The sequence below is a fragment of the Mesoplodon densirostris genome, chromosome 18, assembly GCF_025265405.1.
Source record: "Mesoplodon densirostris isolate mMesDen1 chromosome 18, mMesDen1 primary haplotype, whole genome shotgun sequence".
Lineage (NCBI taxonomy): Eukaryota > Metazoa > Chordata > Mammalia > Artiodactyla > Ziphiidae > Mesoplodon > Mesoplodon densirostris.
In genome coordinates, this window is record NC_082678.1 from 60,654,227 (window position 1) to 60,677,189 (window position 22,963).

At 40.5% G+C, this 22,963-nt stretch overlaps 1 protein-coding gene and 1 long non-coding RNA gene across 3 annotated transcripts; one reads left to right on the forward strand and one right to left on the reverse strand.

Annotated features, from left to right (window-relative positions):
* Positions 1-11,196: 11,196 nt before the first annotated feature.
* On the reverse strand, positions 11,197-17,561 carry LOC132477969 (uncharacterized). The gene is made up of 4 exons (XR_009530354.1): positions 17,135-17,561; positions 15,606-15,709; positions 15,187-15,262; positions 11,197-13,749 (listed from the first exon to the last, which is right to left on the reverse strand). It is a non-coding gene; the product is annotated as an uncharacterized LOC132477969 (long non-coding RNA).
* On the forward strand, positions 16,922-20,002 carry SRSF1 (serine and arginine rich splicing factor 1). Of its 2 annotated transcripts, none has more exons than XM_060080587.1 (4): positions 16,922-17,258; positions 17,676-17,860; positions 18,229-18,401; positions 18,601-18,882. In XM_060080587.1, the coding sequence occupies exons 1-4, from the start codon at positions 17,065-17,067 to the stop codon at positions 18,793-18,795; spliced, it is 747 nt and encodes a 248-aa protein (XP_059936570.1). In that variant the 5' UTR covers positions 16,922-17,064; the 3' UTR covers positions 18,796-18,882. The 2 variants fall into 2 exon arrangements, with proteins under 2 accessions (XP_059936570.1, XP_059936572.1); XM_060080589.1 differs by having other exon boundaries at positions 16,978-17,258; positions 18,584-20,002.
* Positions 20,003-22,963: the final 2,961 nt, after the last annotated feature.

Here is a 22,963-nt window from a genome sequence, read left to right on the forward strand (position 1 = left end):
ATTAAGATGTACAATTCAATGTTTAAATGTACAATTAAAAATGTACAATTCAATGGTTTTTAGTGTATTCTCAGAGTTGTGCAACCATCACCAGTATCTAATTCCAGAACATTTTCATCACCCCCAAAAGAAACTCCATACCCACTGGCAGTCACATACCCCCATCACCATGTTCTCCCAACTTTCACCCTAGGCAACCACTAATCTACTTTGTCTATTCTGGACATGTCATATAAACGGAATTATATATTAAGTGGTCTTTTGTGACTGGCTTTTTTCACTTAGCATAATGTTTTCAAGGTTCATCCATGTTGTAGTATATTTCAGTACTTCACTTCTTTTTACTGCCACATAATATTCCATTGTATGGATATACACTTTGTTTATCTATTCATCAGTTGATGGACATTTGGGTTGCTCTACTTTTTGGATATTATGAATAATGCTGCTATAAACATTCATATACAAGTTTTTATGTGGACATATGTTTTTCTAGAATATATACCTGGGAGTGGAAGGGTTGGGTCACATGGTAGCCTATGTTTAACTATGTGGTGAACTGTCATACTCTTTTCGAAAGTGGCTGCACCATTATACATTCCTACCAGTAGTATATGAGGGTGCTAATTTCTTCACATCCTTGCCAATACTTGTTATCTGACTTTTTGATCATAGCCACCCTAGTAGGTGTGAAGTGGTATCTCACGGTTTTAATTTGCATTGCCCTGATGTTAATAATGTTGAGCATCTTCTCAGGTGCTTATTGGCAATTTGTGTATCTTTGGAGAAATGTCTATTCAGATCTTTTGTCCATTTTTAATTAGATTTTGTCATTTTATTATTGATTTTTAAGAGTTCTTTCTATATTCTAGATACAAGTTCCTTTATCAGAGAAATGATTTGGAAACATTTTCTCCTATTCTGTGGGTTTTTTTCACCTTCTTGATGTTGTCCTTGGAAGCATAAGATGTTTTTACTTTTCATGAAGTCCAATTTATCTAGTTTTATTCTCTTGTCACTTGAGATTTTTGTGTCAACATCTAAGAAACCATTGCCTAATACAAAGGCATAAAGATAATTATTTGCTTCTCTGGGTGTTCTGCTGGTGTGTGGCAATTTTCGATGAGCTATAAAATAAATATATTTAGTTAATAAATGATTATATCTTTATTCCATAAAACAATTCCAACAATTCTAATGAGATTTTAGCTCCCACCATCAGCCATCCATCTACTTAATTGTTCAATTCCAGTATACACATGTAGTGATTTCAGATTTGTTAAAATGAGAAGCAACTTTTTTTTTAAGATTTATTTATTTATTTTATTTTAAAATTTATTTTATTTTTAAATTTATTTTTGGCTGCATCGGGTCTTAGTTGTGGCATGCGGGCTCTTTGTTGTGGCGTGCAGGCTTCTCTCCAGTTGTGGCACGCAGGCTCTAGGGCATGTGGGCTCTGTAGTTCACGGCACACAGCCACTCTAGTTGAGGCTCAAGAGCTCAGTAGTTGTGGCACACGGGCTTAGTTGCCTTGCGGCAAGTGGGATCTTAGTTCCCTGACCAGGGATTGAACCCATGTTCCCTGCATTCGAAGGCAGATTCTTTACCACTGGACCACCAGGGAAGTCCCAGAAGCAACTTGTTTTTTATTAACTAGTGTACAGTGCTTATGTACAGTTCCTTTTGCCTTTAGTTTTATAGACTCCACTCATTTTCTTTATTCTCCTACCTGCTTCAGAGAGGTTGCTTCATATATTTGCAATATATTTAGATTCTTTTATCGCACTTCGTATTTCATGCTGGGTTTCCCAAACCTCCTGAATGGTAATTAAAACTTGTATACATTAGCACTATTTACAATAGCCAAGACATGGAAACAACCTAAATGTCCATTGACAGATGAATGGACAAAGAAGATGTGGTATATACGCACAATGGAATACTACTCAGCCATTAAAAAGAATGAAATAATGCCATTTGCAGCAACATGGACGCGACTAGAGATTATTATACTAAGTAGGTCCAAAAGAGAAAGACAAATACCATATGATGTCACTTATATGTGGAATCTAAAATATGACACAAATGAATGAAACAGAAATAGACTCACAGACATAGAGAAGAGACTTGTGGTTGCCAAGGGGAAGGGAGGTGCGGGAGGGAGGGATTGGGAGTTTGGGATGAGCAGATGAGAATTAGTATATACAGAATGGATAAACAACAAGGTCCTGTTGTATAGCACAGGGAACTATATTCAATATCCGGTGATAAACTATAATGGAAACAAAAAAGAATATATATGTATAACAATCAGTTTGCTGTACAGCTGAAATTAACACAACATTGTAAATCAACTATACTTCAATAAAATTTTTTTAAAACTTGTATGCATTAAACTTTATACTCTTTGTGCTGTAAAGTTTTATGGGTTTTAGGTCTTATATTCATAGTATCATACAAAATAGTTTCACCACCCTAAAAAAAATCCTATTTGTTTCACCTATTCTACTCCCCTCCTCCTGAGCCCCTGACAACCACTAATCTGTTAACCATCTCTATAGTTTTGTCTTTCCGAGAATGTCATATAATTGGAATATATACAGTATGTAGTTTTTTCAGACTGGCTTCTTTCACTTAGCAACATGCATTTAAGATTCATCCATGTCTTTTTATAACTTATTTCTTTTAATTGTTGAGTAATATTCCATTGTATGGATATACCAACCTCATTTTTTATGTACTTAAATTTCTTTGAACTTGAGTTAAATCTTGAAATACTCCCCAGTATGGAAATGTTTCATTACAAGCTTTACATGATCAATTTTTTCAATGATCTATTTGTTACTTTTTCCCCTGCTAGAGGCACCACACCTGTACTTTTTCATTGGCCAGCTCCAAGCTAGACTAGCTGTCCTCTAAAGAAGCTACAGAATTATCCTCTTGGGTCTATCCTTTGACATCATGCTGGAAATTTCCTTTCTCTCTGTCTATATATATATAAACCACTTGTTCCCTGCATCCAATGTCTTCCTTTTTCTTGGTTTATTTCTTTCTTCTAGTTCCCCAGCAGCATCCTGAGAAATAGTGAATGGAAGGTAACATCACTGAAAATTTTGGCTTCATTCATGATTGAGAGTTTGGCTCAGTATAGGGTTGAACACTGAAAATAAATTTTCTCTCAGAAAATGTCAAGGGATTTGCTCCATTATTGCTATTGTTGTTGTTTTAGCTTCCAGTGTTGATACTAAGAAATCTAACGATATTCTGATTTCGGGGGTGGGGGGAGAGGTTTGTATGTGATCTATTTTTTTTCTTTAGAAACTCTTAGAATACTTTATCTATGGTATTCTAAATTTTTACAGTGATGTAATTTGGTGAGGGTATTCTTTTTGTTCATGGTGCTGGGCATTTTGATGGTCTCTATCAATTTGAAGATTCATATCCTTTAGCTCTGGGAAATATGTCTCTTTGATGATATTCTTCTTACCATTCTGCCTTTTTGGAATGATCACCAGTAGTTTTTAAAGTTCTTGAATTAATCCTCTAATTTTCTTATCCTTTCTCTCCTTATTGTCATCTATTTGTTTTTCTGTTCTAATTTCTGAGAGGTCTTATTTATTTATTTATTTATTTATTTATTTATGTTTTGAGGTCTCCTTGATTTTATCTTTATACTCCTCTGTTTAGTTTTTTTCTTTAATTTTTACTATCATATCTTGAATTTTCAAGAGTACCTCTTTCTTATTCCATGATTATTTTATATATACACCACGTGTACATGTCCAATCTCTTTTTCCTATTTATTCACTTCAGTCTCTCTCTTTTGTTAGATATTTTCTTTAAATGTCTGGCAGCCCTTGACTGGCCATTCATATACAGGAGAAAGGCACTAAAAACTTTTTTTTAATTTATTTTTTTTATTTTTGGCTGTGTTGGGTCTTCGTTGCTGCATGCGGGCTTTCTCTAGTTGTGTCGAGCGGGGGCTGCTCTTCGTTGCGGTGCGTGGGCTTCTCAGTGTGGTGACTTCCCTTGTTGCAGAGCACGTGCTCTAGGCTTGCAGGCTTCAGTAGCTGTGGCGCAGGGGCTTAGTTGCTCCATGGCATGTGGGATCTTCCCGGACCAGGGGCAGGCGGATTCTTAACCACTGCGCCGCCAGGGAAGTCCCAGCACTAAAAACTTAACTGAAAGCACCATTTATGGGCAGGACTTCACTGTAGGGAGAGCTGGCTACAATTCTTTTGCTTTTGGTCAAATTGAACTTTTCCAGAGAGTCTATCTCCTATGTCAGCCTCACCCACCCAGATACCTGGAAGCCCTGTTTCTGAGCCTTTCATGGGTGTTGTGAGAATTCAGTTTATCGTTTAGGGGGTCCAGTTTTGCCCCCTGTAACTCTGCCAATCTGCCAAGTCACCCATGTACTTTCTACTTCCACTTTCTACTTTCCTGTATGAATTAAGGCCTCAGATGTCTTCTAGTGTCGTCAAAGACTGGGTTTGCATTTCTGATTTCTGTACTTGTATTTTTTCAGATGAGACTGGGACAGAAATGTCTATACTCTGGCATCTTAAAATAAGAAGTCTTCTAGAATCATGATTTGTTTGAAAAGTTTTGATTCATATTTGTGATTTTAATCTGAAAGTTGAAGAGAATTTGGTTAATTTTCTAAACAGAAGTTTATAATTTTCTAAATAGAATTTTATAATTTAAAAAAATATTCATTTATTTATTTGGCTGCACCAGGTCTTTAGTTGCAGCTTGCAGGATCTAGTTCCCTGACCAGGGTTCGAGACTGGGTCCCCTGCATTGGGAGCACGGTGTCTTAACCGCTGGACCACTAGGGAAGTCCCAAATTTTATAATCATTGGGTTGGCTAGTAGCGTTACATTAGGAAATTTTTTTTATATTAGATTTGCATGATGACCATGAGTGTTATATACGGGTACCATTCCCAACACGTTTGTACAGTTAGGGCTCTGGGTATAAATGAAGTTAGATGTACTAGTGCCCTAATATAACAAACTATAAAACTTTCTTTTGTAGACAACCACTACGAAACATCTATTACCAGCAGATTTTTTTTTGGTGTGGGGGGGTATTTATTTATTTGTTTGTTTATTTTTAACATCTTTATTGGAGTATAATTGCTTTACAATATTGTGTTAGTTTCTGCTGTATAACAAAGTGAATCAGCTCTATGTATACATATATCCCCATATCCCCTCCCTCTTGCATCTCCCTCCCACCCTCCCTATCTCACCCCTCTAGGTGGTCACAAAGCACCAAGCTGATCTCCCTGAGCTATGCAGCTGTTAACCACTAACGATTTTACATTTGGTAGTGTATATATGTCAATTCTACTCTCTCACTTTATCTCAGCTTCCCCTTCCCCTTCCCCATGTTCATCAGCAGATGTTTTTAACCACATAATAATGTCTACAATGGATGTCTCTGACCAATTGCCAATGGAAGTGATCCAGGTCTTCAACAGTACTTAGTGTGCATGCTCAGTTGCTTATGGTTGGCACACTGGAAGTTGAGCTGCAGGAGATGGGGGATTAGAATAATCAATCAAAACCAAGGCATCAGAATGACAGTATCAAATATCTTAAGTACTGAATACTCAAGCATCGATGTATGTTTACTGAACAAACTCTGTGTGCCTGTGCTACAGGCTGAAAAATAAAAAGAAATCATGACACCTTTCCTCATGGAGGTTTCAATTCACTTAGAGGAATCACAATATACACATGAGTAACAATGATCAAATAAGTCAGAAGATAGGAGTGTGGCAAGGTCCATCTTCCTGACACTTTGCTGTGTGTAGTGCTGGTAAAATTTGGAGTTGCCAGTGTCCAGTCCCCAACCTCTTGGGTGTTGAGAAGCAATTGCAGCAGTGGCAGAAAGCACAATTCAGTGACGAGGCAATTGCAGCTCTGTGATCCCTGAATAGCATTTTAGGCAGTGTGCCAAGATTTTTTTTTTTTTCTTGGCTCAACTGTTCAGGTTCTGGCCTCCTGATCTCCACTTTCCTGATTGTGGCAGAGGAAGCAGCATTCTTGAGAGGTCAGTTCTGCAATGTTCAGGGAGTCACACCTAGAGGTACGCCTTGAGACCACTCCTCCATTTCTTCCAACAATTTTGTAAGTACCTAACCTCCTGTATTTAATCCCTTTCTGCTTAAAACACCTAGAGTGTTTCTGTTTCCTGCATTGAACCCTGACTCATGTAGAACTAATGTTAAGAATTCAAAGTGTTTGAGAGAATCAGATACATTAAATGTGTACTTCAAATGTTTAATAAAATTTGATGACCTACTTATATAATATGCTAAATGTTTGAGGATTTAATCTTTTAAACGTAGGTTAATTGAATATTAATCACAGAATAAGTAAAAATAATGGATCTTACCTTTATACAATGTATGATTAGATTAATAATTATCAAGATTTTTAAGTTTAAGAAAAACTAGAATTTAAAACAAGAATTTTAATATACAGTCATCCCTCAGTATCCGCAGGGGATTGTTTCCAGGATTCCCTGTGGATACCAAAATCTGTGGATGCTCAATTCCTTATATAAAATGGCATAGTATTTGCATATAACCTAAACACATCCTCCCATATACTTTAAATCATCTCTGGATTGCTTATGTCAACAAAAAATTAATCAATAGTCAATCTAAGAGAGAAATGGAAAATTTTATTCAAGCCACCTGAGGATTATAACCTGGGAGACAGTCTTTCTGAAAGCTCTGAGGACCGTTCCACCTGTTGGAGGTCAAGGCACAGTTATATAAGTTTTTGAGACAAAGGGTTGTACACCAAAGTAACATATTGACAGTTTGCATAGTCCAACATGGTGAGTAGTGGGTTACTGTAGCACCTTACAGGATTGAGACACGAATGTTATCTCCTAAGTAGTTACCCTGAGGGCACCAGGAGGAAATTGCTTTTTTTGGTGAATAGGCATCTTCTAAGGGGATCTCGTTAATGTATAATGAAGATGCACAATGCATGCTAAACGGGAGTGGGATAGTGGCTTAAACAGGCAGAGAGAGAATTTTATGTTTAATTTTTCTTGTACTGCCTTAAAATAATCTTATTCTATCACTTATAATACCTAATACAATGTAAATATTATGTAAATAGTTGTAAATCCAATGTAAATGCTATGTAACTAGTTGTTAGCATACAGCAAATTCAAGTTTTGCTTTTTGAAACTTTCTGGGAATTTTTTTTTCAAGTATTTTCAGTCCGCTGTTGGTTGAATGCGCAGATGTGGAACCTGCAGATACAGAAGGCCAGCTGCATTGAATATCAATTAAAACATAAGTAAGGGGCTTCCCTGGTGGCGCGGTGGTTGAGAGTCTGCCTGCCGATGCAGGGGACACGGGTTCGTGCCCCGGTCCAGGAAGATCCCACATGCCGCGGAGCGGCTGGGCCCGTGAGCCATGGCCACTGAGCCTGCACGTCCGGAGCCTGTGCTCCACAACGGGAGAGGCCACAACAGTGAGAGGCCCACGTACCGCAAAAAAAAAAAAAAAAAAAAAAGAACACATAGATAAACCCTGAGCAACAAAAAAAAGCATTATATTGATCAGGAGGTTTTTAATCATGCAGTCAGCTTTTCCACAAGGGAGACATCCTTCAGAAACATATAACGACAAAAGAGCTACATCACATTTCCAATAGTTACATGTTTGGATAGCACTAGAGGCTGCATCCTGTGTGGCCAGGGGCACTTTTGTTTCTCTATGTGATACATGGAGAGGATTTCTCAACTTCTTTTCAGCACAGGTCATATCTTCCCTTTCAAAAACAAAAACAAACAAAATCAATTTAGGCAAGACCTCCAACCTTCTTTTCTACTAAGCTATCCATCCACAACATCAAGTGAGTCACAAGACAGACTCACTTGAGTTTCACTTCTTTCTTCTTCCAAAGAGGAGTAAAGTGGCCCAATATCGGAGCCAAAAACATTGAAACTCCAAGCACATAGGTGTTTAGAGCCCGAATAAGAACGACTGTTAATTATTGAACACCTGTGTACGGAACACTCGACCACTAGTTGATTTCCACGTTATTTCATTTAACCTTCACAACCACCCCAGAAGTATTATTATTATCCCCCATTTTATAGATGAAGAAACCGAGTCTTAAGTAGGTTCAGGGAGTTATGCAAGAGCACACAGGTAGTAAATGGTATAGGAGAGTTAAACAAAAACCCATCTTGTTCAAAGCACATCTTTCCACCATACCCATACCAGATTTCCGGACTCCAGAATAAGATACGCAGAGAAGTGCCTCTGCCTAGCTCTAGTTGCCAAGAAGTAACATAAGCAAGAAGTAAACCTTGGCTATTTTGCTAAGCCACTGAGATGTGGGGGGTTCTTTTATTATTGAAGCATTACCTAACAGAAGTTGGCTGGTATAGGTGTCTTTAAATACAGCGTCGTAAACTTTGAAAACCACTTTAAGAACATGGTACAGTGCAAATCATGCTTAGTGAGTCTCTATTACTTTATACCATCCCCGAACAAGTACTTACCTTTACTTAAGACAAAGGCTCAAAAGTGCTTGAAGTTCTGCAGGAAAGACCGTGAGTCGGTCAGGGAATGGCTTTGGCATTCAAATAGTCGCATACAAACTGGTGCATAAACGTCTAAAGAAATATATTCTTTTTTGTCGTTCTTTTTTTAATTGAGAAAATCTTCTAAATCTCCTATTTAAGAAACTAAAGAATATCAGTTTGAAGGGACACCGAATTACAAGTCATCTTGGGGGGAGAGGGCAAATAGCTTGCTCTAGCCTTGCTTATACAGCTCATAGCAAAAGGGGGCTCTTTTTGGTGGAATTTCAAAGTCACAGAGGTTGAGAGACAGTCTCCTTGACTGGAGGGAGAGAATTATCTTCTCTTAAGGGCAATTAGAGAACTTTAAGAGTACACTGTCAGCGGGCTTCCCTGGTGGCGCAGTGGTTAAGAATCCGCCTGCCAGTGCAGAGGTATAGGTTCAAGCACTGGTCCGGGAGGATCCCGCGTGCCGCAGAGCAACTAAGCCCTTGTGCCACAACTACTGGGCCTGTACTTTAGAGCCCGTGCTCCGCAACAAGAGAAGCCACCGCAATGAGAGAAACCTGCGCACCACAACTAAGTGTAGCCCCCGCTCACCACAACTAGAGAAAGCCCACGCGTAGCAACAAAGACCCCAATGCAGCCAAAAATAAAAGAAATTTTTTTTAAAAAAAGTACATTGTCAGGTGGGAACTGTAACTAGAGTCCCAAATATTTATATACTTACTTGCAAACTAAGAATTTATAAGAAACGTTCTAGAATTGTGACTTGATAAAACATTAACAGAAATATCTATAGTTTTTTAAAAACCTGGATTTAGTTGAAGCTAGGAAAACACATTTTAAGGTGATAAGCAGTTACTGTATCTATAAAGGTGGGAGATATAAATAATCCTTTAGACTGTTTCTTTTCTTTTGTGTTAGGAAGCCTACCTAATGGGGCTTTCCAGTTGCACAAATTTAAAATAACACCTACTTACCTTGGGAAAAAGTATAAAGAAAGCTCCTCTCTGACCGCAGATATTTTAGATTGAGAAGCTGAATATATTATCAATACTTGGGCATGTAAATCATTGTTTCTGGCAAACACATGCTATACCACTGCAAAATTATTATGGGGGATTAGGAATGTATAGATAGAAATACTTATCTCTATATGGATGTAGATATGTTTTTGTGGGGATGTGTTCCTGTTTTTTTTTTTTTTTTTTTTTTTTTTTTTTTGCGGTATGCGGGCCTCTCACCGCTGTGGCCTCTCCCGTTGCGGAGCACAGGCTCCGGACGTGCTCCGCAGCATGTAGGATCTTCCCGGACTGGGGCACGAACCCATGTCCCCTGCATCGGCAGGCGGACTCTCAACCACTGCGCCACCAGGGAAGCCCTGTTTAAGCTGTGTCTTGCACTATATCAGAAACAGATCCAGGAGACCACATAAAGGATGTTCAGACTTGGTTTTCATCACTTACTAGAAGAACTGAAACTGGAAAAAGAAAAATGTACTGGACCATGTTTGGCTGATGAGGTTCAACCTTGACTATGCGGTGAGAAGGTCCTACATGTGGTTAATTAATTGCGAACGATCCAGACTTTGGAAAATATATCAATGTTGGCCCATAAGGAGGCAGAGGGAGAAGTTATATTCCTTCAGAAATGAGAGGAAATTCCTTTAGAAGCAAATATTCTCATTCCCAATTGTCTTATATAAAGATAGATCCCAAGACAGGAAATGGAGACTCTAAATTAAGGGAAAGAACTTTTCCTCTCCTGGAGTCTGGATTCTACAAAGAGTAGAAATTAACTTGGAAGGAATGGCAGCTGGTGAGCTCCTGCCACCATGGAGGCAGGTGGGAGCCAGACAAGGAAGGATCCCATGGGCATGGGTCGAGGTTGTCGACTACACAGGTATCCACATCTAGTAGTCCTCTGGGGCGAGTGGTGGTAGTAGCACCCGCCTGAAAGCTGCTGGGCTCCCAGAACTGTGGAATACAATCTTCTGGAAATTTACCTACAAATTCCACAGTGAGTGCACATTAACAGGTACTGAGAACAGAACCTGTATGGACTCTTTGCATACGACATTGCGTCAATGCAAGAACAATTACAGAAACCTGCACTCTTACGACGAGCAATTTTGAGTCAACGAGACTACAAAAAAATGCAACCGGTTGGAAGAGAGCAGCACCTTCCCTTCTGGGCTGGGCAGGCTGGCAGGTTACCTTAGCATTACACTGTAGTAATGGCTGCTGAAGCATGTGTAAGCAAAGAATCACTTGAAGAAGTGTATTACTTACGGTTACAACTATTAACAATATATTACCCATCAAAAACACCTACTAGAGAAAGAAGATGACAAAACTGAATTTATAAATTAGGTTTAGGCAAAAATTACAAAAGCAGGTTTTTCCCTCTTGGCCAGAGGTTGGCAAACTTTTTCTGTAAAGGGCCAGATATTTTAGGCTTGTGGGCCATGTATTCTATGTTGCAACTACTCAACTCCAAAAGCAAATTTAGAAAAGTAATTCTGAGAGTCTTCAGCTAATCTAACTTTTAAAACAATAAAGGGGGAAAAAACAGTCATACTCTCAAAATTTCAAATAAAAAATTTTTATTGAAATTATTTCTAACATACTTGACAGCCGCATTAACATATAATACCATTATTACTACTACTACTAATAGCTAACACTTATATAGGACTCACAGTATAAGATAAAATTGCCAAAAAAGGTAGCATTTTTAGCAAATAAATGATATCTGCCACATTTTTATTATAATTCTTTCAACAGCCATTTACTCCAATTAAGAAATGTACAACATGATGATTTGGTGTTTTAATTTTTAAGAGAAAGAACTTAAATTAAGCAAGAAGAGGGAGAGAGGGAGTAATAATATTAATAGGAAGAGGGAGACATGGAAAAAATATATCACTTTGTAATAGATCATTTTGAGAGCTGCTTTCTGGCAAAATCATGTTATTGTTATCCGTAATGGGACAGTAAAGATGGGCAGAATTAGCCAAAAACAAAACAAGAAGAATCAAAGAATGAGGGAGGCCAGTCCTAAAATAAGATTACCAAGACTGTATTATTAGATGATTTACCTGGGCTTGAAAAGTGGCTATCATTATTACACTGTGAAATGAAAAACAACCCTTGTACCCATTGTGTCTATCCACTGACAGAAACATGATACAGTTTCCATAGAAACAACATTCTGCTCATCTAAAGTCCCATTATTTTCAAAGGGCAGTCAGGAAATAGTCAATAATATTCATTTTAACAGAAAATGTACTGGTAATAAAGGGAATTACAGCAAAAATCTGTCCTCAACCTAGTTTACTAGGGAAGATGAAACAAATATAAATGAAATAAAAAGATATACTATTAATATTTCTTCCTTTTTCAGAGAATATTAATCACTAAACAGGTGGAACAAGGGAATAGAGAACTATGCAAGTGAACTCTTTCTGGAAGTAACTGCTATTCACAGCTGAATTAAGTACTCCTAATCTTTGTGTCTCTACCTAGTAAAGCTAACAGTTATCCCCAGAAACGACAGCAGGGATTGATACACAAATACTGAAAACAGAATGTCCAGATTAGGAAAGGCGTATTTCAGTGCAAATTACTCTAGAACACCTCCAAGCCTTAATAACACCTTTAGAGGAATGGTACTGGAGAGTGATTTTGCTGATTGTGGAGATATTTTTTTCCCCAGTCATTTAAAAAAATTTTTATGGAGTTATAATTTACATACCATACAATTCACTTGCTTTACTTGTACAGTTCAATGTTTTTTGGTATATTTACAGATTTGTGTAACCATCACCACAGGTAGACTTAAGTGTTAGGAAAATCACTGAAAAACTGGGTCTTGCGATTTCAACCCTTACAGTAACTAACTCTTTGAATTTCCTTTTTTCCGCAAGTAATGATTTCCAGGGTACAGTGCCTGCACTAGTTTATACTTACTGGATTGAATCGAAAGCATTTAAAAACTTTCTTTTTGAGGAAGTCACTTTACACACACAGCAACAGTATTGGAACAGGCAGCTTCTAAGAATTAAACTGGTAAAATCCATACTTAATGAATTGTGAGAGCAATCCATAAAACTGTCTGTGACTGTGTAACTGAGGAGTTTAGAAACACTCTAAAGCCCTCATTAAGATGAGGAGGTAATCTCAGGAGGCAAAACGAGTGGCTGTAATCTGGTCAGCAAAGATCTGATCAATTGTATAGTACGCTGTTCAGAGAAAAGTTTGCATGAAGATTAGCCTACAGAAAGAGAATTGCCAATCTTTACCCAGCACTATTCAGGGAACAGAGATGCAAAATCCAGAGGGTATGAGTCTTCCTGTCTTTGAAGAGGTACACTCTGCTGTGGGGCAGGGATCATTTATCAGGTTTCACCAGGATCTGAACGAGACATCTCTCAAAGCGATTCACCTCATTTTGTTTTGATTCCTTATTTACTAAGAAACTGCCTGATTTGCTTTCCAGACCTGACAAAAAGTTTTCTTGGTGTGTACAATTTGAACATCACGGTTATCAAAAATGAATCTGCTTCACCCCCCAACAAATGAACGAATGGTTTGGTTTATTTGCCTTCTTATTTGTCACTCTTGTGTACTAACACATGCCAATCTACTCTGGGACACTGATAGTATTAGATCATACCCTTAAATGTAATGATTTCCAAGCGAATGTCACCCAAGGAGACCTTGACAAACAGCCATCCAGACTTTTCTTGCTACACCCTGACCTTGTCATAGTGAAATAGACCAGGACCCTATGGTCCTTGCCCCTCCCGCACCCATGTCCTTAGCCTGCCTTTAAAAAAGATATTTATTTATTTATTTATTTATTGGCTGCATTGGGTCTTCCGTGCTGTGCGCAGGCTTTCTCTACTTGCGGCGAGCGGGGGGCTACTCTTCGTTGTGGTGCGCCGGTTTCTCATTGCGGTGGCTTCTCCTGTGGCAGAGCACAGGCTATAGGTACGTGGACTTCAGTAGTTGTGGCACGTGGGCTCAGTAGTTGTGGCGCACGGGCTTAGTTGCTCTGCAGCATGTGGGACCTTCCCGGACCTGGGCTCAAACCCATGTCCCCTGCATTGGCAGGCGGATTCTTAACCACGGCACCACCAAGGAAGTCCCAGACTGCCTTTTGTCTGTGGAAAAACTTTAGCCAAAGGATAAGTTTAATCAGAGAAGTGAGAAAATGCAGAAACAAAGAAAACAGAGGAGACCAAATAATAATAGTTTAGTCACTGAGCATAGTCAAGGATCTTTAGTTCCTCCTTAAGGGCTATAGACAATATTCTGAGCCACATCCTGTGAGCTGTCTTATAGATACTGAAGCCCCCATCAGGTGGAAGAAGTTAACTACATGATGACCAGGCTGTAGCCGTGACATAAGCTGCCACAATTCCGAGAACTGGCCTCAAAGAAATGGAAACAAACCCAACCTGGAACTGAAGATTAACTGTACCTAAAGCAATCAAGATGACACTGGTAAGACCACTGATGACCAATTTCAAGATGACTGTCAGAGCTGACTGTATTATTTCTGCATGCAGCCCCCCCATCTATAAAAGCTCTTGCCCCAATTGTCGGGGGTGGGGGGGAGTCGGCCTTTTGGACCGGCATCTACCCTCCCCCACAGTCACCGGCATCCAAAATAAAGCGAACGTTCCTTTCCACCAACCTGGCCTCTTTATTGGCTTTTGAGCAGTGAGCAGCCGAACCCCACTTTCGGTTACAAGAGACCCCAGAACCTTCAATTCGGTAATACTCAAACACAGTAAAACAGGCCAAGAGAGAAACAAGAATGTCCTATTCACTCTCTATTAAATTCTACCCTGTATTCTTCTGAACTGAACAGAATCAGAAACGACTGCATTAAATTGGACAAGAATAAATCAAAGCAAATTCACGGTTTTCTTATTTTTCTGGAATGAAAATGCCTTGAAATTAAAAGCACCTATGTTTAAATCACTTCAGTTATTACTGACTTAACATTAATCAACCAAAGATGAATCTGAATAATCATAAATGGATGGATAAAGTTAGAGAGAAAATGTGCTCAGTAAATAAACATTGAATGTAAGAACCAATACATGAATGTAAGAACCAATACACCAATACATGATGTGCCTGGAATTCTTTAAAAACTCTCATCTCTTCTGCTGCTAACCAAGTAGGATAGTGCTAGAAACCGAATAAATCTGTTGAAATAGTGTCCCTTTTGGTCAGCTTCTCACTGAAAAATTATCGGGGTCTTCTCTTTTTTTTTTCTTTTGGCCGCACTGCGCGTGTGGGATTCCCTGACCAGGGATGGAATGATGGAACCCGTGCTCCCTGCAGTGGAAGGAAGAAGTTCTAACCACTGGACCTCCAGGAAATTCCCAGGGTCTTCTCTCTTTAAATTGAAAGCTCAGTTTAAAAATATGTCATTGAAGGATAAGCTAAAGCAGTGGTCCCCAACCTTTTTGGCACCAGGGACCAGTTTCGTGGAAGACAATTTTTCCGCGGACGGGGGGTCGGGTGGGAAGGTTCAGGCAGTAATGCGAGCGATGGGGAGCGGCGGGGAGCGGCAGATGGAGCTTTGCTCACTCACCTGCCGTTCATCTCCTGCTGAGCGGCCTGGTCACGAACAGTATCGGTCCTCGGCCCAGGGGTTGGGGACTCCTGAGCTAAAGGACAGACAAAAAAGTTCATGCACATATACTTATAATTTTGGAAACCACCAAAGAGATTTCAAGGACTACCAAAGATCCTCTATGGATCTGTTGAGGAGCAAATTAAATTTGTATTTTGGGATTACTAGAAACATTTGTAAAATACATTCAGTCAACTTTCAGAACTGAAAACAGGCCCTTCTAAACAACCTATTTTTTTTAAATTTCAAAGGCACTTTGGATTTTGAACATACTATGATCCCTTCTTTACTGTGACTTCCGGGATGGCCACAGGCAAATTTGCAGTCCATCTCTAGGAGCTCACTAAATTATTACTGCAGGCATTTTGTGTACTAACCTTATCGATGCCTTCATTTTAATCCTCCTCCCTTATTTTCCCCATGATTTCTCCATCCAGTTTTAGTAATGTTTTATGGTATCTCTGTAAGCTGCCTCACATCCCTGGGGAGAGGGAGTTGCAAATAAATACATAATACGAAAAAAATCAGCCTTACACTTAGGGTGCAGGTCTGTTTTAGCATATTTATAACTGCAGAGTTGTTGTTGTTTAAGTTGAATTCATCACTAATATTTAAAAACCCCAGCATTTCATATAAAAATCTAGATTTCAGATGTCACTGAGGAAAAAATGTAAAAAGTTCTTATCTCCCTGGACCCGCATGCTACCAGGATCAGTCCTGAGCAGCAACTGTGGTCTCCAGTGGTCACAGTAGTCCTCACACATTCCTTGTGCTCATTCATATGACTTGAGAGGCCTGGTAATGACTTCAAAAAAAGGAAGGAACTTCAGGATTCTGCAATACACAGAGGCAGGAGCACTTTTTCTCGTTCTTTGAAAGCAGTTGGAGACATAACACGCACAATTCATTCTGCAACCTTCACTGGACCTTTCCGCTGCGTTGGGCCTAGCGATAGGCTGTTGAAGAGAGCAGCAGAGGTCTGGGTCCTGGGTGGCAGGTACCACCAATGACTGGTCAGAGCACGAATCACCGCCACTAGCACAAGGAGTGTTTAACTGAGCTATATACAAAGCTCGGTTCTGAACCGAAGGTGGAACGGTACTCGGTGTAGACTAGTTACTAGGGAATCTAAGCTGGGTTCCCCTCCATGAGACACTTATGTAAGCAGCCCACGGCCAGTTCGCAGGAGATGGGGCAGAAAGACACGGCTTGGCTCCGCATTGAATCACAGACAACGCAACTCCTGAACTAGGCGCACTCTCCAAGGACGCCCCCGTTTCCGGAGCAACAGCCCGGTCCCGCCCCCTTAGACTCCGCCCCCGTGGGTCTTTCCCGCCAAAGGCCGCTAACACCGCAGAGCATGGTGGGACAAAGCTCTCGGCTAGGCTTCACCAAATCCTTTCAGGGCGCCGTTGCTTTAAGAGACCCATTCCTGGGGAAACTGATTATTCTTTAGGACTCGACAGAGGTGAATAACCCCTTTTATGAGGGCTCTGTATTTAATCTTTACCACTCAGCCGGTCACTTCATTCGCGAACCTCTCCACAAAATCGGCAACGCGGGAACTTTTTTTCCCTTCGCGCGGAGGGTGACGTCGCGCGTGCGCCAGCGTCCCTTTCGCAGCGCCCGTTAACGCTTCTGCGCGTGCGTAGTGAGATCGACTGGCTGCTTCCTCCCGCTTCTCTTCCTCCCTCCCCCCCATATCCGTGCGCCGAGCTGATAAAGGCGCCATTTTGGAGGGGCCGCGGGAGACGTGGTGTAGCTGTGGGCTTGCTCTGCTGTTCGCTAGGCTTGGTGGGAAGACCTGTTCTCGAGTCCGCGCCTTTCGTCGCCGCCATGTCGGGAGGTGGTGTGATTCGTGGGCCGGCAGGGAACAACGACTGCCGCATCTACGTGGGGAACTTACCTCCAGACATCCGAACCAAGGACATTGAGGACGTGTTCTACAAATACGGTGCTATCCGCGACATCGATCTGAAGAACCGCCGCGGAGGACCGCCCTTCGCCTTCGTTGAGTTCGAGGACCCGCGGTGAGGCGGTCAGGGTCTTGCTGCCTTGAGGAAATAGGTTGGAGTCGTTGGGGAAGGCTCCAGGGCCTTCACAGAGAGAATGGGGAGGTGGGCTCCGAGGTTGGGAGCCAGACGAATCGCCCATGCAGGAGTGGAGCGAGGAGCCGAGTCGGCGAGGCTTTTCCTGCGGCCGGGCCCTCCGGACGTCCCGAGAGCCGACTCGCAGGCTCGGAGCGGGAAACTGAGGCGCCGAGGGCTGCCGTAGTGGTCGGCAGCCGGGCGTGCTTCTGGGTGGGGGAGGGGCCCTTCCTATTATGCAGCGCATGTGGGCTCTTCCACCCCAGGTGCGCATGTGCGGGGGGCCGCTGGCTCTCGGAGCGAGTTGGCCGCCCCGCCCGGCCCTGTTCCTGACCCCTTTGCTCTTCTGTGATCCCGCAGGGACGCGGAAGACGCGGTGTACGGTCGCGACGGCTATGATTACGATGGATACCGTCTGCGGGTGGAGTTTCCTCGAAGCGGCCGTGGTACAGGCCGAGGCGGCGGCGGGGGTGGAGGTGGCGGGGCTCCCCGAGGCCGCTATGGCCCCCCGTCCAGGCGTTCTGAAAACCGAGTGGTTGTCTCTGGTGAGTTGGCCGTTCCGTGCGAGTTGATGGAAGGGGGCAGAACCCACTGGGAAGTTTTCCTTGCGTGACCAGTTGGACAGAGGCACGTTTTCCGGCCGGGTCTTGCATTCTTCGAGTCCCGTGGGTGAATGTAGTGAACCAGGGTTACTGTGTTTGAGGTTGACCACCTGCGGTCGCAGCAGCTAGACTCTGAAGATGCTTTGACTTTGCCACCAATTCGGGGCTCTTGATTCCCGAGTCTGAGCAGCTCCTTAACCTAGGGCGTTAAAGGTCATCGCTGCTTTTAAAGTCATCTTTGTTCTAATGTAACTTTTAAGCGTACTGTGAAATTTAGGAGAATTGGTCTTGAAAAACAGTAACTTTTTCAGGACTGCCTCCAAGTGGAAGCTGGCAGGATTTGAAGGATCACATGCGTGAAGCAGGTGATGTATGTTATGCTGATGTTTACCGAGACGGCACTGGTGTCGTGGAGTTTGTACGGAAAGAAGATATGACCTATGCGGTGCGAAAACTGGATAACACTAAGTTTAGATCTCATGAGGTACGTTCTGCGCTTGTTCTTTGCTTTGGCCAGGCTTGGACACAGTGGTCTTAACGGTGGAAGTCGCAGGTAAGATTCAGGCAAGGGTGTCCGAGTAAACCCAGTCAAGTGCCTCTGGTTTAAGTTACGTTGAATTCAGCATGCCTGAAGGCAGGCGAAAGCTTCGATCTTTCAATCGAAAGTTCTGTCTATCCAATAGGGAGAAACTGCCTACATCCGGGTTAAAGTTGATGGGCCCAGAAGTCCAAGTTACGGAAGATCTCGGTCTCGAAGCCGTAGTCGTAGCAGGAGCCGTAGCAGAAGCAACAGCAGGAGTCGCAGTTACTCCCCGAGGAGAAGCCGAGGATCGCCACGCTATTCTCCCCGTCACAGCAGATCTCGCTCTCGCACATAAGAGGACGGGTGACGCTTTTTGTAGAACCCACGTTGTATACAGTTTTCCTTTATTCAGTACAATCTTTTCATTTTTTAATTCAAACCGTTTTGTTCAGAATGGGCTGAAGTGTTGAATTGCGTTCTTGTGTAACACCCCCTTGCTCCTAACATCCACATTGCCCTCGTGTCTGAGAAACTGTACTTTAAGTGATGTCACAGACAGGATTGTTTAAATTTAGTTAACTCTCCATGCTCTTCAGACCGTGATACTATGTAAATGTCTCTTCTGCTCTGGTGTGTGTGAACTGGGTTGTTGGGGGTGTTTGTGGTTATCTTACCTGGGGAAGTTCTTATGTTTATCTTGCTTTTCATGTGTCTTTCTGTAGACATATCTGAAGAGATGGATTAAGAATGCTTTGGATTAAGGATTGTGGAGCACATTTCAATCATTTTAGGATTGTCAAAAGGAGGATTGAGGAGGATCAGATCAATAATGGAGGCAATGGTATGACTCCAAGTGCTATTGTCACAGATGAAATTGGCAGTATTGACCTTATACTAAAAGGCAAGGGTTCAAAATGATGATCTACCTTAAAACACTTGCAAACATCTTATGCAGTTACCTTTAGCTACAATTGCTTTGCTCTTTAAACCTTGGCAATTGTGGCAAAATTACGTTGCCCGTTTCGTAACAATTTATTTTGCTCCCTGCCCTTTTTTGTTTTAATAGGGACTAATGTGGGAAGAACTGGCTAATTTGTCACAATGCTTAGTTACAACTGTTAATGTGTGACCTGCTGTTGGTGTACATGTGGGTACAGGGTGTCTTTAATTCCAACCGGATAGAGTATAATATCAATACTGCTAAATCTGCATGTCCTCTGTGTGACTGATATAGCGTTGCTACTTCATTTTTTTTAAGACAAAATGAAAGCAAAATATAGAGTTCCAACGTATTGGTGTAGATAATCTAGTTGGGAATACTTTTAAGTCTCACCTTCCCCTTTAAACTAATATTCATAATTGACTCATATGTTTAAAACACTTTAATTTACAAATTAAATTACAGATGGGAGCATTAGATTTAGTTTAGACTTAGGTGGGTAGCAATACCAGTAAACTTCTCAACTACATAACTTTTTGCAACCACAAAACCTGTAATACGCTGTACAGTAACAAGTGTTGGCATTATCAGTTGAACTGTAAATATAAAATGCTTCTTCCAATTAGTCTCTATGATGATTAAGTTTCTAAAATTTATCTGAACACCATACAGAAACTTGTTTTGGGGAATTTGATAGTTATTGATGTACATCTGTTAAACTGATGACAGACATAACTCATCATTCCCCAGAAACCTTTTTTGATTACAGTATCTAACATTTTGCCTCCTCTTTTTTGGTTTTGCTGGTTATAAAGGTTTGGATTGGAGAGGGCTCACTGGATCCCAATCCTTGGAGCTGGATCATTGGATTCAAATCATAATGTGGATAGGATAGGGAGGATGAATTACAAGGATTCATGGAGCGGGATCAGATTACCAGGAACATAGGAGTGGATTCCTGCCCCAACCAAACCGCATTCGTGTGGATATTTTTTTTTTTTTTTTATTCAACTTAATTGGCTATTCCAAAGAATTTTTTTTTTTCCTATTTTTGACGATTGGAGCCCTTAAGATGCACGATGGAATTGTGTTTTGCATTTTTTGGTAAAAGGAGCAAAGCGAGGACCTGGAGATATACGCTGGAGCAATCTCCTTGGAAGGATTCAGCACGAGTAGATGGTAAACATTTAAAGGGGAAAGGGGGGGTTTGTTTAAAATAGTAAATCAGTAAGTCACTTCTAAATTTAAAGAAAACAAAATTGGAGTTGAAGACTAAGTAGGTTTCCAATTGGCTATTGCCGTTTTTCTTTGAAAAAATAAACATTTTTTTAAAAAAACTATGCATGGTTGTCCTTTTTCCTCTTGTAAGATGTTTTACTGGTTGACTAGTCTCAGTTAATCCTTTAAATTGATAAGATTCTGATTCTTGTGTTTATGTGTTAGTAAATTAAAGGTTCTTGAAAGGACTTTTCTGATAAATGGTTTTAGCCATCTGTTAATTGTTGTAAAAAGTCTTCAGGGGAAGATGAAAAATGAGAATAAGGCAATTGTGTATGTAATATGGTAAGTGAGGGGGTGATCTAGTCTCTGAAGGATAAGTTTCAGAGCTTTGATTTACAAATGATGAAAAGCTTATAGATGCTGCTTATTTGGGGTGATCATCTAGACAGCATAGGGTTTTGTGCAAAATCGAGCGAGGACTAAATGTTGGTGTTAGCCTTTTGAGTTTCTCAATAAAACTAAACTCCTAAAAAATTGCTAAGTATTAAATTCAGCACAGATCAGGATTCTTAACGTAAATTACATTTTCTGTTGGAAGTGTGAACAGCACACTAGAAGATTAACTGCTTATTTGAGTAAATGATTGCTAATAAAAAGCTGGGCATTCTTTAGAATTTTGCCTTGGAAGTCTTCTCAACCATAAGGTTATTCTGTATCCAGAACATACCAAAGCAGTGATTACATCTTGTAGTCTACTGGTTTTTGTATCTTTACCTGATAGCCCCTTGGCGCTAAGTTTTCAGTTTAGAGTTGGGGAGGGGTTTTTACTTAGAATTCCTAATCTTCTGATTTCCTGATAGCTAGTCACAACCATCAAGCCATTCTTTTTCTACACCCAAAAGATAGCTAAGTCGTGACATTTCCCTTGGGTGTTAATTATACTTGGAAGCAGAATTTAAGATTGCTATTCAGTTGACGTAATTTCAAACCTAGGAAACACTAGGAATAATCTTGGTAGTGTAGTAGAGAAAATGGGCCCGGAGGGATTCGCATAAGGTCACCCAACCAGTACATTTAAATGAACCTTACGGAATGTCAGGAGGAAGAAGAGGGATAGGAAGTTCAAAATTAGGATTCCATTTTAAGTATTTAAGCAAAACACTTGGTATAGACTCATTAAGGGAGTAACTCTAGTTATTATGTGAGAATTCAACTGTTCAAGAGCAGACTTAGGCACGTAAAACAAGTTCTGTTTCATCTGTAGAATATACAATTGGTATTTTTTAATGACTGATTTGGGAAAGATTAACGTGAGCTAGACTTAAGCAGTCCTGGGTTCGTTTGTGTTCATTGAATATTTTGGAAACAGGACCAAAATGAAAATTGCCATCGCTCAAAGTTGGCAAAGTTAAGTTGCCATCACTTAAATTGCATTTATTTACGCTACGCTGAAAGATGTGCTCTACTAAAAGTTAGTAGTTCCAACCCCTGACTGAAGGGAGATGGAAAATATTACTTCCCTAGTATATAGGCTGTTGAAGATTAGAGAGGGCTTCACTGTGTATGAAAGGTAGAGGGACGCAGGTTTTCCGGTTCAGTAAGACCAGACGGCTAAATGCTGTAAGGGGAGGGGCAGACTTGCTGTTTTTCAGTCTTAAGAAATGGACTTTAAATCTCTACCTAGATTAGCAGCTATTAGAAGAAAGTCACACCCTTTTGGAACTAAAAAAGCTGTCTTGGATTTTCCCCTTTTCTCCCTATTTATGTCCCCTTAGATATTGTAGGGAACCTATAATTAGTTTATTATTTTCTAACCAAGGAAAAACTTAAGTCTCTAAGAAGCAATTATTTTTCATAACGTCAGATTGAGTAACCCACCTTGCTGTTCAGCCCACATCCTTCTGGAAACAAAAGGTAAGAAACCTATTTTCTGATTCCTAATTGTTTGGGATCTGAATTTTATTAATTTAAAAAAGATACTCTTTGGAATATGAACAGATTTCCCTCATTTAAAATGTTTTTTCCCCTATATTTTATAGTTTAATAATATATTCCATTATTCGTGTATCCACTCATAGTGCTTAAGTTCCATATGATTCTAGAATTTTAACTTTCTCAGTTTTGTCTTTGAAATACATTTGCTCATTAGGGCTGGTGGTCTTTTTTTTCAAGTTTCTGTGAAGATGAATTTCTTGTGTGCCTTTTTGCTTACTTTGTACATGAAGTTGTGATGAAATTTCAAACTAAAGTTATATGTCTGTATTTACCATAAAAAGTATTAAAAGGAAAGAAACTATTAGACTGAAGTTCTGTTATAACCATCCTTTGGTTTAGCTTATTTCTGTCATGGTATGAAGAATGC

What these genes read in the sequence shown, in the direction of transcription:
- SRSF1 (XM_060080589.1), top strand. Translation starts at nt 17,065, where the DNA reads ATGTCGGGAGGTGGTGTGATTCGTGGGCCGGCAGGGAACAACGACTGC. An exon ending in AAACCGAGTGGTTGTCTCTG is followed by an intron (nt 17,861 to 18,228) that starts GTGAGTTGGCCG and finishes TAACTTTTTCAG; the next exon opens with GACTGCCTCCAAGTGGAAGC. An exon ending in CTAAGTTTAGATCTCATGAG is followed by an intron (nt 18,402 to 18,583) that starts GTACGTTCTGCG and finishes TTCAATCGAAAG; the next exon opens with TTCTGTCTATCCAATAGGGA.